This window comes from Scleropages formosus, chromosome 22 (assembly GCF_900964775.1).
Source record: "Scleropages formosus chromosome 22, fSclFor1.1, whole genome shotgun sequence".
Lineage (NCBI taxonomy): Eukaryota > Metazoa > Chordata > Actinopteri > Osteoglossiformes > Osteoglossidae > Scleropages > Scleropages formosus.
The window spans coordinates 8,033,486-8,045,942 of record NC_041827.1 but is presented as its reverse complement, the minus strand read 5'-3'; the positions used below and the strand labels follow the sequence as shown (position 1 = coordinate 8,045,942).

Sequence of the window (12,457 nt, the reverse complement as noted above, 5' to 3'; positions counted from 1 at the left end):
ACTCACGGCGGTCGGTTCGAGTGACACTTTGCGGGACTGTCCCCGGGAGCGTCTGCGGAGAAACTTCTCGGCTCCCACTTGGGATTCATGATGCGGATCGTCTCGCTGCTCGTGGGGATGAGAGCCGCGTGCGTGCTGCTGGCGTCGTCGTGGCTCGCGGGCACCGGAGCGGACAGCAGCAGCGGCCGGTGGTGGTGAGCGCGACGCTGTCATACTGTCACATTGTCACACTGTAATACTGTCGCACTGTCACATTATCACACTGTCACAATGTAATACTGTCACATTGTCACAATGTGATACTGTCGCACTGTCACACTGTCGCACTGTCACATTGTCACAATGTAATACTGTCACATTGTCACAATGTAATACTGTCGCACTGTCACATTGTCACACTGTAATACTGTCGCACTGTCACATTATCACACTGTCACACTGTAATATTGTCACACTGTAATACTGCCACATTGTCACATTGTAATACTGTCATATTGTCACAATGTAATACTGTCGCACTGTCACATTATCACACTGTCACACTGTAATATTGTCACACTGTAATACTGCCACATTGTCACATTGTAATACTGTCATATTGTCACACTATAGTACTGTCGCACTGTCACATTGTCACACTGTAATACTGTCGCACTGTCATACTGTCACACTGTAATACTGTCACATTGTCACATTGTCACACTGTAATACTGTCACACTGCAACTCCACAGCTGGATACCTCGATCGGAGGGTCCCAGGAGTCCGTGCATTTCCTCTTTTATTGGGTGGTACTTTTCTGGTGCACTACTGTACTACTTTAGCTTTTTAACTCAGTCTCTGTCCTGAAGGCTACGAAGCGCTTCTCCCATAGTTCTTTTTAAATCAATTCTACAGTTCCAGTTTTCATTTTTGGAACGATTATTGAATTTGATTACATGAACCGTGCTTCGGACATATTTGAAGTGTAATTTCACTACTGCTCTGTTTTGTACAAATACTCTAACTCTCAAGATGAGTGAAAGGTTACATCTGCTAATACTTGGGCTACGAGTTACAATGTTACCACGTGACAGCAAGTTGACAATTAGTGGAGAGTGACAAGAATAAAAATGAAATAAGGCCAAACTGCAGCACAAGCTCAGTCCCCGATGCGTAAAGTGTCTCGCTAGATGAATTAATGAATTTGTGCTTTTAACAAGTTTCAACTGATTCAAACACTTTAGCTCGTTGCCTTAGTAGCAAAGAAAGGTCATTACTGGACATACATAGCTTACGAATGGAGTCTACTGTGGCAGATTTTCGGACAGGAATCACAGTAGATGTGTCCCCAGGAGAGGAGCGTCGTCGCTCTCCTCCCTCCTCCTCCAGTGCAGGACAGCATCCTCAGCATCACGATACTAGGCAAATTAAACCTGGATTTACCCTATGGAAGGGGGTAAAAACTAATTCCGAGCAGCCTTCGGATTTATTCACATGATGGAGCTCTGTTAAATAACATTGTATTGGATTCATCGCCTATATCCTAAACGGGACACTACTGGCTTTTACGCATTTAACAGGCTATTCATCTTTCTTCTCCAGCAAAAATAAAAGTTACATGTGGACTCCATGGCAACAACATTAGGAAATCTAGAAATGTACGTCTGCCTAGAAATGTGGCAAAAATATTTTAGCATCAGTGCTGTATAATTAGCACAGGTAAGTAAATAATTTAAAATCAAATATGGATTGATATAGTATCGCTCAATAACCAAGAAAATGTACGAGGAGATCATTATCAGAACCATTTCATTTTTTAATAAATTCAATGTATTTGCTCAAGCTTAGACCTGTTTAAGGTTTGGGAAGACACCCTGAAAACAATGACTTGAGGAACAACGTGGACACGGCATCTGCGCGTCGTGAGAATGAACTAATTCATTGCCAATTCTGACTAATTCAAAATGAACTAATTCATAAAGGTTTCCTCACTGAGCATCCTGTGGTAGAAGTCCTGGACCATTTTTAGGCTGAGGGTATGTTGATCACAGGAAAAACCTGAGCAAAGCAGCTTTGCGTGGTATTGGCAACCTCCGTCTCATTAAAACAACCCTACCGGATTCTCAGAATGGCAAACCATGCTCATGTACTGCGCTGGGCCCTGCCAGGAAATGCATAAAAATATTGAGCGGAAGAAAAAGAAATATGGGACTAGAGTAAGTACCCAAAGTGGTTGTTATTAATACTTTGTCCACACTACAAGATGGGGTCAGTCCATTGGACAAACAAGTTTTGGACCGAACGCTCGGAAAGCTTAAAATAATGACATGCGATACATAACGATAAATAATGGGAGGGCCTGTTATTTGGGGGGAGCGCCGTGATGTAGAAGTGCAAACACTGGACATCAGAAGGTCATTGCCCCAATTTGTCTCTGTAGTGGTGAGGATGAAATAAAAAGAAGTTATGGTTTTAAGGATTTGGGTATAAACCTCAAAAGAATTTCAACTTCCATTGTCAGTTTTTCATTTCACATATTAATTGCAGGACAGCTAAACCAGTAGAACCGGGAGTAAGCACTGTAAGGCTGTGAGAAACCGAACGGTTTTTAGATGGATCATTATATACCTGACTTATACGGCAGGCAGAATTCCGAGAGCGCAACCAAATACGGGAACTGGAAGCGTGACTCTCGATGGATAACTTCCGTGTCGCAGTTTCTGTTTAACGCTCTTAGAATGGAGACCTGCCGCAGATCATTGCACTTTTTCCTTTGCCTAAAATTTCATATCTAAATCCCAACATTTGTTTATATGTCTAAAAACATTCGGCTTGTGCTCCATTCAATTTCTGGTCATTTTATCTTGTTATCGGGGACATAGCTGAATATAACTTCCCCTTAACCAAATTTTTGGCCAAATCTCTGTTTGGTCATTATAATGGGCAGTTTTCTTGTTCAGGACGTTTGGAAGATGTTCATGTGGGTTTTGCTTTGCCAAAAACCGTATTACATTTCATGTTTAAAAAAATGTAATTTAATCAATTTCATGATACGCAGGATTTACCGCTTTTATTCAACTACTAATTTAGTCGTCATTTCGCATGTCATGCATCACGTTTCACAAGCATTACACTAAATTTTTTTCCGACTGAAATTTTCGCTACTAGATGTTAAGAAGCAGAGTTTTGTCCTTAATGTGATTTTGTGGCCAGCCACAAAACATTAATTCAAATTTATCTTAATTGTCACAATTTGACTTTTTATTACACCACACAGTACATAAACAGCCACAGAGTAATTATTTTGTTTACTGCAATTTAAATCATCTGGAAAAATCATAGTAAGCATTTTTCTCTGTGACTCTCGTGATGTTTCAGGGGCATCGCAAACTTGGTGTCCTCTGCTAACCACCTCATCGATTCAAAGCGCGGCCAGCTGGTCCTGGACCCAAGTCTGGCCCTGCTGAGTCGTCGCCAGCGGCGTCTGATCAGGCAGAACCCTGGTGTTCTGCATGCCATCGCAGCTGGGCTGCACTCTGCCATTAAGGAGTGCAAGTGGCAGTTCCGCAATCGGAGGTGGAACTGTCCCACAACGCAGAGTCCCACTCTCTTTGGGAAAATCATCAGTCGCGGTGAGCTTCTCGGCACTACGAACCCACGGAGCAGACAGCAGTCAAACGGTCGCTTTGCTTGTGATCGTCCTGGAGAGGGTCACAGCATAATCGACAAATATTAATATCAAATGCATGAAAAACAACTTTTCTCCCCATGCAGCTGTCTAATAAGCAAGATCACTGATGACACTTAGTAAGCATTTAACATTTCATAACAAGTAGGCCTCATGTAAAAATAAAATTCCGTAAAAGATACTGCGTTGCCTCCATGTAACTTCACAACCCCAAATAAGACATTATTTGTTACGACAGGCTGTCGGGAGACCGCTTTTGTCTTTGCCATCACAAGTGCGGGGGTCATGCACGCAGTGGCACGGTCCTGCTCGGAAGGTGCCGTGGAGTCCTGCACCTGTGACCGTCGCCGTCCGGGCCCAGGGGGGTCTGACTGGCACTGGGGTGGCTGCAGCGACAACGCTGAATTTGGCCAGGCCTTCAGCCGGGAGTTTGTGGACTCCAGTGAGAGAGGCAGTGACCTTCGCTACCTCACCAACCTGCACAACAACGAGGCCGGCAGAACGGTGAGCAAAAGACGTTTCAATTGCCTGAAAATGTCATCTGCGAGGAATTCTTTTAGTGTCGTGGTGTCTCAGCCACTGACTCTGTCTTGAGATGTTGTGGCTCGCGGTGGTCCATATGACATCCTTCCAGTGTCACTGTCTCATGCAATAGCTGATACTCGGTGTGTGTCCCCCCTCCCAGACCGTGTACTCACAGATGCAGCAGGAGTGCAAGTGCCATGGCATGTCGGGTTCTTGCACTGTGCGCACCTGCTGGATGCGGCTGCCCAGCCTCCGTGTGGTGGGGGACCTTCTGAAGGACCGCTTTGACGGAGCCTCGCGTGTCATCTATGCCAACAAAGGCAGTAACCGGGCCTCCAACCGAGCAGACCTATGCCATCTTCAGCCAGAGAACCCAACCCATAAGCCCCCCTCAGTGCGGGACCTGGTCTATTTTGAGAAGTCGCCCAATTTCTGCTCCTACAGCAGGAAAATAGGCACGCGGGGTACAACGGGACGCACCTGCAACAGCTCATCCCCAGCGCTGGATGGGTGTGAGCTCTTGTGCTGCGGGCGAGGCTACAGGACACGGACGGAGGAGGTGACGGAGAGGTGCCACTGCATCTTCCATTGGTGCTGCCACGTCAGTTGCCTTAATTGCACCAGCACTCGGATCTCGCACCAGTGTCTATGAATGGGGAAGGGGAGGGGAGTCAGGGAAAGGAAGACCAGGAAGAGAGCTGAGAACGGAAGCCTCGTGTGACATGTGAGAAGGACACAGGAGAAATGGAAAACAGGGAAAAGAAAAATACAGTTAGAGGGAAGAATGCAGACCAGGAAGGGGGCAGCTGGTAGCGTAGTGGTTGGAGCTGCTGCCTTTGGACCCAAAGATTGCAGGATTAAGTCCCACCTCCAGCTGTAGTACCCTTGAGCAAGGTACTTACCCTAAATTGCTCTAGTAAAAAAAAATGACCCAGCTGTATAAATGGGTAAATAATTGTAAGTCAACATCGTGAGTCACTTTGGAGAAAAACATCAGCTAAAGGAGTAAATGATAGACAGAGGGAGCAAGACTGAGTTAGAAACTCTTAGTGGAGGAGGAATGACGTAATGAAGAAATGAATGTGGGAAGAGGGACAATGAGCAGAAGACAGGAAAGCAAGAGGGCTGTTGGTAGAGGAGAGATGGAAAGATATCAAGCTGGAACTCCGTAGAGAATTCTAGATAATGGGCAGAAAGGTACGTTAAGGAGCACCTACGCTGAGCATTTTATGGGTCGATTAAGAGTGACGAAATGATCTTTCCGAAAAACTCGCTCTTTTGTTTGTGATCACTGTGCACTTACAGCATGAAGAACGTGAAGGTTGTGGGTCTGTCGGACCAACACTGACACATTTTCTCTCTGACTTGGGGCTCTCCACCCTTTACCCATCAGCGTCTCCTTCTTTCCATCCCCCACTCTGACGCCCAGAGATTTGGGGAGAAAAGTCGTAACTGGACACGTTGTCTGACAGATGTTTCTGTGGCCAGAGAACCACAAGCATGTTCTCTCTGCAAGCTGGTGAAGAACGCCTCACACGAGAGCAGTTATTTTAACTATTTTGTTTCTCTTTGTTTTTTCTCTTGCTACGATTCTTTTTTGGATCGAATTATGACGTGCCTCTCAAGGGATTCTCTGTGGAGCTTTCCTCCTGCAATAGCCATGTTAAAACCTGGATGAAGCCCAACCACCAATGCTTTTCCTCTGTAATTTACCGTGTTTTCCATTTTATTTTGAACTTGGCTGTAATGTGGTCCATCTCCATCGGTCTATACTACTGTGTACTTTACTGCACTATGGAATATTCTTTGACTGCATGCTAATTCTATCAAAAGACAGAAAAAGTATATCAACTGGGCTGTGCAGAGCATAAAACATTGAATATACACAAGTATGTATCTAAATGTATCCTGTTTATTTATCATATTTATTGTGTACCATTTTTTGGTTGGACGGGTGTGGGAGGCACCTTATAAAAAAGCTTTAGGACAAAGACTGGTGTAATATCCTGTGTATAAACTAGGCAAATGTTTACTGTGTTGTCAATAATGGTGCACATTGCTGGGGAGCACTGTGCGTTAATTGATATTAAAATGCTAAACATTTTCATTAGCTAATGAAATACAAAAATTGTGAGTTCTAATATTTATTTCTAAAAAAACTGACATTAAAATAGAGACAAGTCTCCTAATTCAGTATTATAGCATTGTGTTCCCGATCACAATCTCTTCCCCAGTCTGTGCACTTCATTCACTGGATACTACTATTTTGTAGAAACAAAGCAATCAAATATGTATTTATTGTAAATTTTATAGTTGTAGTTGAGATTTGCCTTTCAGGTGGTTCATCAAATATTGTTCCTTTTTAAAGATGCAGAACATCTCTCTTTCATAGTGTTATAGATGAATAAAATTTATATTTTCAATATAACATTCTTTCTAAAGTTGCAATGTAATGGTCTGTATTGCAGAGTTTGAGGCTTTCTGCTTCCAAAAACTACAGCCAGGGTTAAACTTCCTATGTCTGAATGCTCCTTGTCCTTAATATTTCACTCTTTGTATTCACTGGAAATATTTAAGTACCTTTTACTTTACCTTTGCTTCTTTTTTTTTGTTTTAAACATTCCTCGGAAACATACAATTCCACATCATCTGTTCTACAACCAGCTCTCTACCAGCAAAAAACCCAAAGCCTAGAGAAACCACAGAAACTCCTGGAAAACCCATCCACATATTTTCTATTGTATATTTTTTACGACACCAAGTGTTTTGCTTCATTTATTTAATGTCAGTAAGAAAAATTAAATAAATAATAAATGAAATAATGAAAGGCCATGGCCCTGCCCTATGCTCACTGGCAGCCAACCCTGACCACAGCAGTTTGGAAGCAGGCAGGCGGTTCCTCCTGGCCGGCCGCAACACACTCGCACCCGCGCTGGGCCTGCCATGGGAAGAGAGAGGAGCACAGAGGAACAGAGAGGAGCACACTTTGGAGAAAGACGGATGGAGAAAGGTAGTTGGGAGAGAGCATGAAAAGGCTAGGGAGGTAAAAAAAAAAAAAGAAAAAAAAGAAACCGCATATGAAGAAAACTAGTAACAAAAGAGCTAAATAGATTTAAACACAAAGTCCATTTTTCTTATAATTCTTATTTGCTTTTACAATTTAGAACATCTTGCCCTGATTGCACTAAGAGAAGAGATACAAAGATACAGGCTAGTCTGAAACGGAGAAGGATTCGGGGACGGAGTAATAGAAAAACACGGACAGAAAGGGCAACGAAAGATGGATGACAAAAAGACAAGTGAATAAAACATCCCCAAATAAGAGAAAATCCTGGGAACATTAAGGAGACGGTTAAAAACAAGAGAACGTGAGATCCTATTCCCAGACAAAGCAGGAGGAAAAGCAGTGAGGAGTTGGGCCGCTGGGCCACCTCAATTAATAACAAAGGCGCTGTAATAAATAGCCACTATGTAGTCAGCCCCACAACTCAGGCATGATGGACAATTCTTTGGACTGGCAAAGAACCCCAGCAGCCAGGCATGATGCAGTGAGTTAGCCCCCCACTGGCTGCCCTTGCTGTTCTGATTATTTGGCTCGGATTCGCTCTTTGCTCCGTTCTTCATCCCTCTCTATTCGAGAAAAAATGCAAACGCCCTACCAAATTCACAAGAAGATGATCGCGAGGTTAAGAAAAATGCAGTTTTCTCCCTTGGGGCACGATGGGAGGGTTAGGGAATAGGTGTTCTGAAATTCGATGGGAATTTAAGAAGGAAGGGGGGTGTGAAGGAGCCATGGAACTTGGGCCTGTGATACGATGGGAAGTACTTGGGATGGTCTGAAGGGACTGGCAAAAACTGGCTTTCAACCCATCAAGAAAAAATTGCTCCTGTTGCATTGCATTTATTAGAAAGCTCGAATGTGTGTGTGTGTGTGTGTGTGTGTGTGTGTGTTCGTGCATATCAGGGTGAGAGTCTCTGCCAGTGCCTCGGAGTGATGGAAAGTGCTCTGGCTGGGGATCTGTTCCCACAATCTTTGCACACTTCGCCACCTTTGACACATGGGGCTCTCAGACACGGGGACGAAGCATGGCTGGGAAAGGAAGGAACGGTTTGGGGCAAAACAACCACAACAATACCACAAAGTATAAATCCATCAAGGTCCTAAAGCAAGCATGAAAAGGCCAAACAGGAGGAAGAAAATGGGGGAGAGACAGGGGAGTGGGAGAAAATCTAGGTCTGGAATGATATCAAGATATAAAATCACACACCCGTTAATCAAACACTACAAACATGATGCAATTATTTACTTGTCTGACGGCAAGTGGTTTAAAGCTGAAGTGAAACCGCTAATGACACTGACTTTGTAATTAGCAAGTAATCTGTGGTTCCTCACATATTTTTACCGTGGGATCCTAAAGAAGCTGTGCTTAAAACCCATAGAATATACCTGAAGTAAAATAAAAAATGTGTGCATATTCTAAATGAATACATTTATTTGGATATAGCTTACAAGCAAATATATAAATTGAGAATTTCTGTTAAGTCAGAAACAATATATGTATTACATGATTTACACAAGACTCATAAAATTTCTTCATAAAAGAACTATTTTACATAAATTTGTGTTATTTTCACAATTTCAGTGGATAGTGTTGTAATACAGGTTGTCTTAATATATGCCCTTTACTCTCTTTTTTTACTTTTCAAATCAAATAATTGATTGTACATTCATTTTTAGCAGTGTTTAATTGTCTGTCTCAGTACTGAACCTGTTTTTGTCTAGGAACAAATACTAGATGATATGTGTCAGTATTTGGCACATTTGGCCCAGATCACATAAATTCATAATTTACACTTCAGAACAGACATCATAATAAATTCAAAGTAAAACAATCTTGGGTTTCTCCTTCTGCACAGAAAGCCATCTGTAACACTATATATCTTGTTTCAGTTTTTCCTGTCAGTGTTTTACTCTGTTTTTTGCTGCTAAAGACAGGAGACACTGGTCTTTCTCAGATTTGTTCTTAATTTTAACTTAATACTCATTTTTTAGTTACATGTGATAGATCTGAACTCATAATGTTCGAATCCTTCAAGGGTCCCTTATTCAATATCTGAACAATATGTCACATAGAGTTTGATATAATCAGTTGCTTTTAAACTATTATATTTCCATTAATGCACACATGTAATGCAGGATATAATGTTTTTAGATTATCTGTGTAATGTTGCAAAGTAAAGGCCTATCAAGGGTTCTTTTGACAACTTATTTTGTATTTTGCTACATCCGAAAGATGAGAATCGCCATGCAATATGCAGAGAACGTATATTCATATTCCTTGTTCACACATGACTGTGTGACCAGGCACAGCTCCAACACCATCATAAAGTTTGCTGACGATACCACCATTGTGGGTCTGATCACCAACAACGATGAGACGGCCTACAGAGAGGAGGTGAGGCTACTGGCAGAGCGGTGCCAGGACAACAACCTGTCTCTCAACATCAGTAAAACTAAGGAACTGGTGATTGACTTCAGGAAACGGGATACGGTTCATGCACCCATCTACATGGGGGGGGTGTGTTGTAGAGAGGGTCAACAGCTTCAGATTCCTAGGGGTCACCCTCACTGCCAAACTCACATGGTCTGAGCACACAGCATCAACCATCAAAAAGGCCCATCAGCATCTCCACTTCCTCAGGCATCTAAAGAAAGCCGGGTTGTCCACTACAGTCCTCACCACTTTCTACAGGTATGCTGTGGAGTCCGTCCTCACAGGGTGTATTACATCCTGGGGTGGCAGCTGCTCCATACAGGACAAGAAAGCCCTACAGAGGATGGTCAGAACAGCTCAGGAAATCATCGGCACACAGCTACCGGCAATCGAAGACACCTACACCACACGCTGCCTCAGAAAGACAATGCGCATCATGAGCGATCATAGTCACCCCGCACGGGCATTTTTCTCTTCTCTGCCATCTGCAAAGCAGCTCAGGTCTATTCAAACCCGCACTGCTAGGTAGAGGAACAGCTTTTACCCCGCTGCTGTAAGAATATACAACACTAACCAATGTGCCACCTTTAATAACTAGAGTTGGACTGCTACACCCAAGCACATTGGTAATTACACTGTCACTTTAAGCATTCTTATAGCATTCTTATTCTCATTCTCTCCTTCTGAGTTCTCTGGCTGTCAACTGGTATTATTGTTATTACTGTTACCATTATTTATTGCTATTGCTGTTGTACTACTCACTGTCATTGTCATTGTTTTGTGCAGTATTTCTGTTGTTTTTGCCCATAGTCTGTGGAGAAGCATTCAGGAAGAATTTCATGATAGTCGTACGTGATACTTGTACCTATGACAATAAACTAAACTTTAACTTGAACTTCATGAGCATAACAGTGAAACTTCACATAAATAGTGCTGCCTTATGAGACGGCAAAACAATAATAACTTTGATGCAATCTTGAGATTTAATGACATCTGGCTTAGTAGGAAGTCTTTGGTGAGGAAAAAAACCCATGTAAATATATTTGATGGAGAGATAACTGGGATGCAGGTATTTCCCGTGAAGGGAAATTTAAAAATTCATTTACTTTCTCAGCAGCAGTATTGTATGGTTAACCAGGAACTGATAAAGTGTACCTTGTATTTCTTTAATACTCTGTGGGATCTGGGATTTATCAGAAGAAGTATCAGTGCTGCACTGGCTGTACAAATCTTTATGTACGTATATCGCACACTCTGAGAAGTATATTCACCCAAAAGTGCCCTTTAAAGGAGGATAAGAATGTGCTTAGTTTATTTATTGATTTTATTTATTTATTTTTTAATTTCATTACCGACTGCATTTTGCAGCAAGCAGCAGGCAGGACATACACTCTGACATGTGGACTGAAGAGCGTTTCACTTGCTGGACTTTGGGTGCACAGTGGTTTGTAATAGGAACACACTGAGGTTTGTAGTACTGGCTCCACTGTGATGGAATGATTTCAATCTGTCCTCGGAACTCCATAAATTTGCACTGCATTATCTGTTTTAAAAATAAAAAAATGGACTCCTGACTTATTCTATATGCAGCCACTGGTGTAATGTGTGCTGTTAGACTCTGGTTTTGTCTACATCTCTTCAGGTGTGTTGGTGAAATGCACTCTGTTTTCTGTGAGTTGTACAATGCTTTGAAGAAAACTGCCTGCTAAATGAATAAATGTAACTGTAAACATGCTCTACTGTCCCACACACAAACGATGAGTCAAAATCCCAACAAACCATAAATATAAGTAGTGAAATGAGTCAAACAGTATGCCAAATTAAATGCCAAATGCGTTTCTCAGCGCTGCAAAGGTCCAAACCACAGCTATGAAACGCAGTGTATAGGTATGTTCCTGAGAGGGTGTCAATTTAAGTGCAGCCACCTTTCCATCAGCTTGTATTTTACTGCAATTGTCTGCCAAAATCCTGACAGAAACTCACTCTCTTTGGCTGCATCTTCTCTCTGCTCATTGACACGGAGCAGAGCCAACCCTGGGAGGTGCTCATTTCCAATTTCTACACTCCAGCAGGAATCTGAGTGCTGCTTACATAAATACCACTGAACTGCAGTGCCCCAGACATGCCCTCAAACCCTAACCCTATATATTTCAGGCACACTTTCCTCACTGATATTCCTTTACACAGATTAAAGCTGGTGTCCGCTGGTATGTAATAAATATATGAATATAAGCCTATTGATACAATGGGAGAAAGAGGAAGTCTTATTTAACTGAACTCAGACATTGAGCGTTAAACAGCTAGAAAATATCCCAAAAGTTTAAAGAAAATGCTGTTGTGCACAGAATGACACAACCTTGACAAAACCTGGCAAAAATGTTCTTAGTGGTGCAACAGCAATGCTGCAACCCGTTGGTAAGAGTTCAATGGAACGCTTCTTGCCTTGCGCGTTTAGCCTACAGTGTTTAAACGTGGCGCCTACTGACATCTAGTGGACGGGACTGGTAATGCACCAGAGCGATAGTCGGACCGCGCTATACGGAGACTACATACAGTATTTGTGTCACAGCTACGTCACACCTTATTTATGACCATGAATCTCAGACACCTTAACTCCGCACATACAGGTTAGTGTAGTCATAAAATGAGTTTGGTTGATCAGAGCACCCTTCAGCTCTAAGCACTGCAAACTTACCATCCTGCAGTGCCGTGCACCAACAAACAAAAGCAAAGATGGCTGGTATTAAGCCCTACAACTAGCAGTATCAA

At 42.5% G+C, this 12,457-nt stretch overlaps 1 protein-coding gene across 1 annotated transcript; it reads left to right on the top strand.

Moving 5' to 3' along the window:
* The first annotated feature begins 3,354 nt into the window (after positions 1-3,354).
* LOC108918569 (protein Wnt-1-like) lies at positions 3,355-5,029 on the top strand. The gene has a single exon (XM_018725983.2). The coding sequence runs from the start codon at positions 4,369-4,371 to the stop codon at positions 4,843-4,845; it is 477 nt and encodes a 158-aa protein (XP_018581499.1). The 5' UTR covers positions 3,355-4,368; the 3' UTR covers positions 4,846-5,029.
* The last annotated feature ends 7,428 nt before the right edge of the window (positions 5,030-12,457 follow it).